At 52.6% G+C, this 1,058-nt stretch overlaps 1 protein-coding gene across 1 annotated transcript in view; it reads left to right on the top strand.

Annotated features, from left to right (window-relative positions):
- The window catches only part of LOC106511886 (rac GTPase-activating protein 1), a gene marked incomplete at both ends in the record, with an annotated part of 1,948 nt that extends 1,339 nt beyond the window's left edge, over nucleotides 1-609 (top strand). Inside the window, 3 exon segments of the mRNA XM_014000612.1 lie at nucleotides 154-293; nucleotides 411-483; nucleotides 556-609. Of these exon segments, the coding sequence (XP_013856066.1) occupies nucleotides 154-293; nucleotides 411-483; nucleotides 556-609 (267 nt within the window).
- Nucleotides 610-1,058: the final 449 nt, after the last annotated feature.

Here is a 1,058-nt window from a genome sequence, read left to right as displayed (position 1 = left end):
CTGAAGTTCAGCTCGTTCCTGCTGTGATATGAGCTGAAGTTCGGCTCGTTCCTGCTGTGATATGAGCTGAAGTTCGGCTCGTTCCTGGTGAGATATGAGCTGAAGTTCTGCTCGTTCCTGGTGACATAGTTCTGGTTCTGGTTGTGTTTGCAGACCCGGCAGATGACGCTCATATGCGACATCCTGGTCCACGACAGTAAATCCAGCGCCTGTCTGAACGACGAGCAGAAATCTCTTTTAGCCACGTTCGATCGCAGAGCAGCCAACATGACGCTGCACAAGAGCAGCAGGAGGTGAGGCATCCAATCAGAGCGCTCGTCTGCCTGCTCGGACCAATCAGGATGTAGAGTTCTGCAGTTTGGTTTCCAGTTCCGAGTCAGGTCCAATCAGCAGCTGGTGTTCTCTCACAGGTTGTCAGTTATTGATGAGTCATCCTTCCTGACCTACTCTGACATCAGCTACGACTGCACCGACGATGACCTGGTACAGCACAGCTTCTGATCATGGCACACGCTTGGCCAGCTGACTCTGACAGGAAGTGTCTTCATGTTTCAGGACTTGGACACCACCATGATCAAACCTCTGAGGTCTCGAGCCAGAGAGAGGAGGGTGGGTTCTGAGAGCTCATCCTGTAGAACCAGAGATGTCCTGCCACCACCTCACGTTTCTGTCCCTTTGTCCTCATGTCTGTCTTGTCTTCTCACCTCCTTGTCCTCCTGTCGGTTCTGCAGCGCTCCTCCATGGTTCCGGTGGCCGGAGCTCCGGTTCTGAAGCGACGCACAGGTGGGAACATTTCTGCAGAGCTGCTGGAGAGAAAAACTGTGGAGAAGGTAACCAGAACCCAACGTTCAGGTCGGGTCCAGTCCTCAAAGTAGAACACGATGAACTTCAACTGGGTCTTCAGACAGGAAGTAGCTGGTTCAGACAGGAAGTAGCTGGTTCAGACAGGAAGTAGCTGGTTCAGACAGGAAGTAGCTGGTTCAGACAGGAAGTAGCTGGTTCAGACAGGAAGTGGCTGGTTCAGACAGGAAGTAGCTGGTTCAGACAGGAAGTAGCTG

The sequence above is a fragment of the Austrofundulus limnaeus genome, unplaced genomic scaffold (genome assembly GCF_001266775.1).
Source record: "Austrofundulus limnaeus strain Quisiro unplaced genomic scaffold, Austrofundulus_limnaeus-1.0 Scaffold3465, whole genome shotgun sequence".
NCBI lineage: Eukaryota > Metazoa > Chordata > Actinopteri > Cyprinodontiformes > Rivulidae > Austrofundulus > Austrofundulus limnaeus.
Note: the sequence above shows the minus strand (reverse complement) of the source record. Positions and strands in the feature narration are given on the sequence as shown.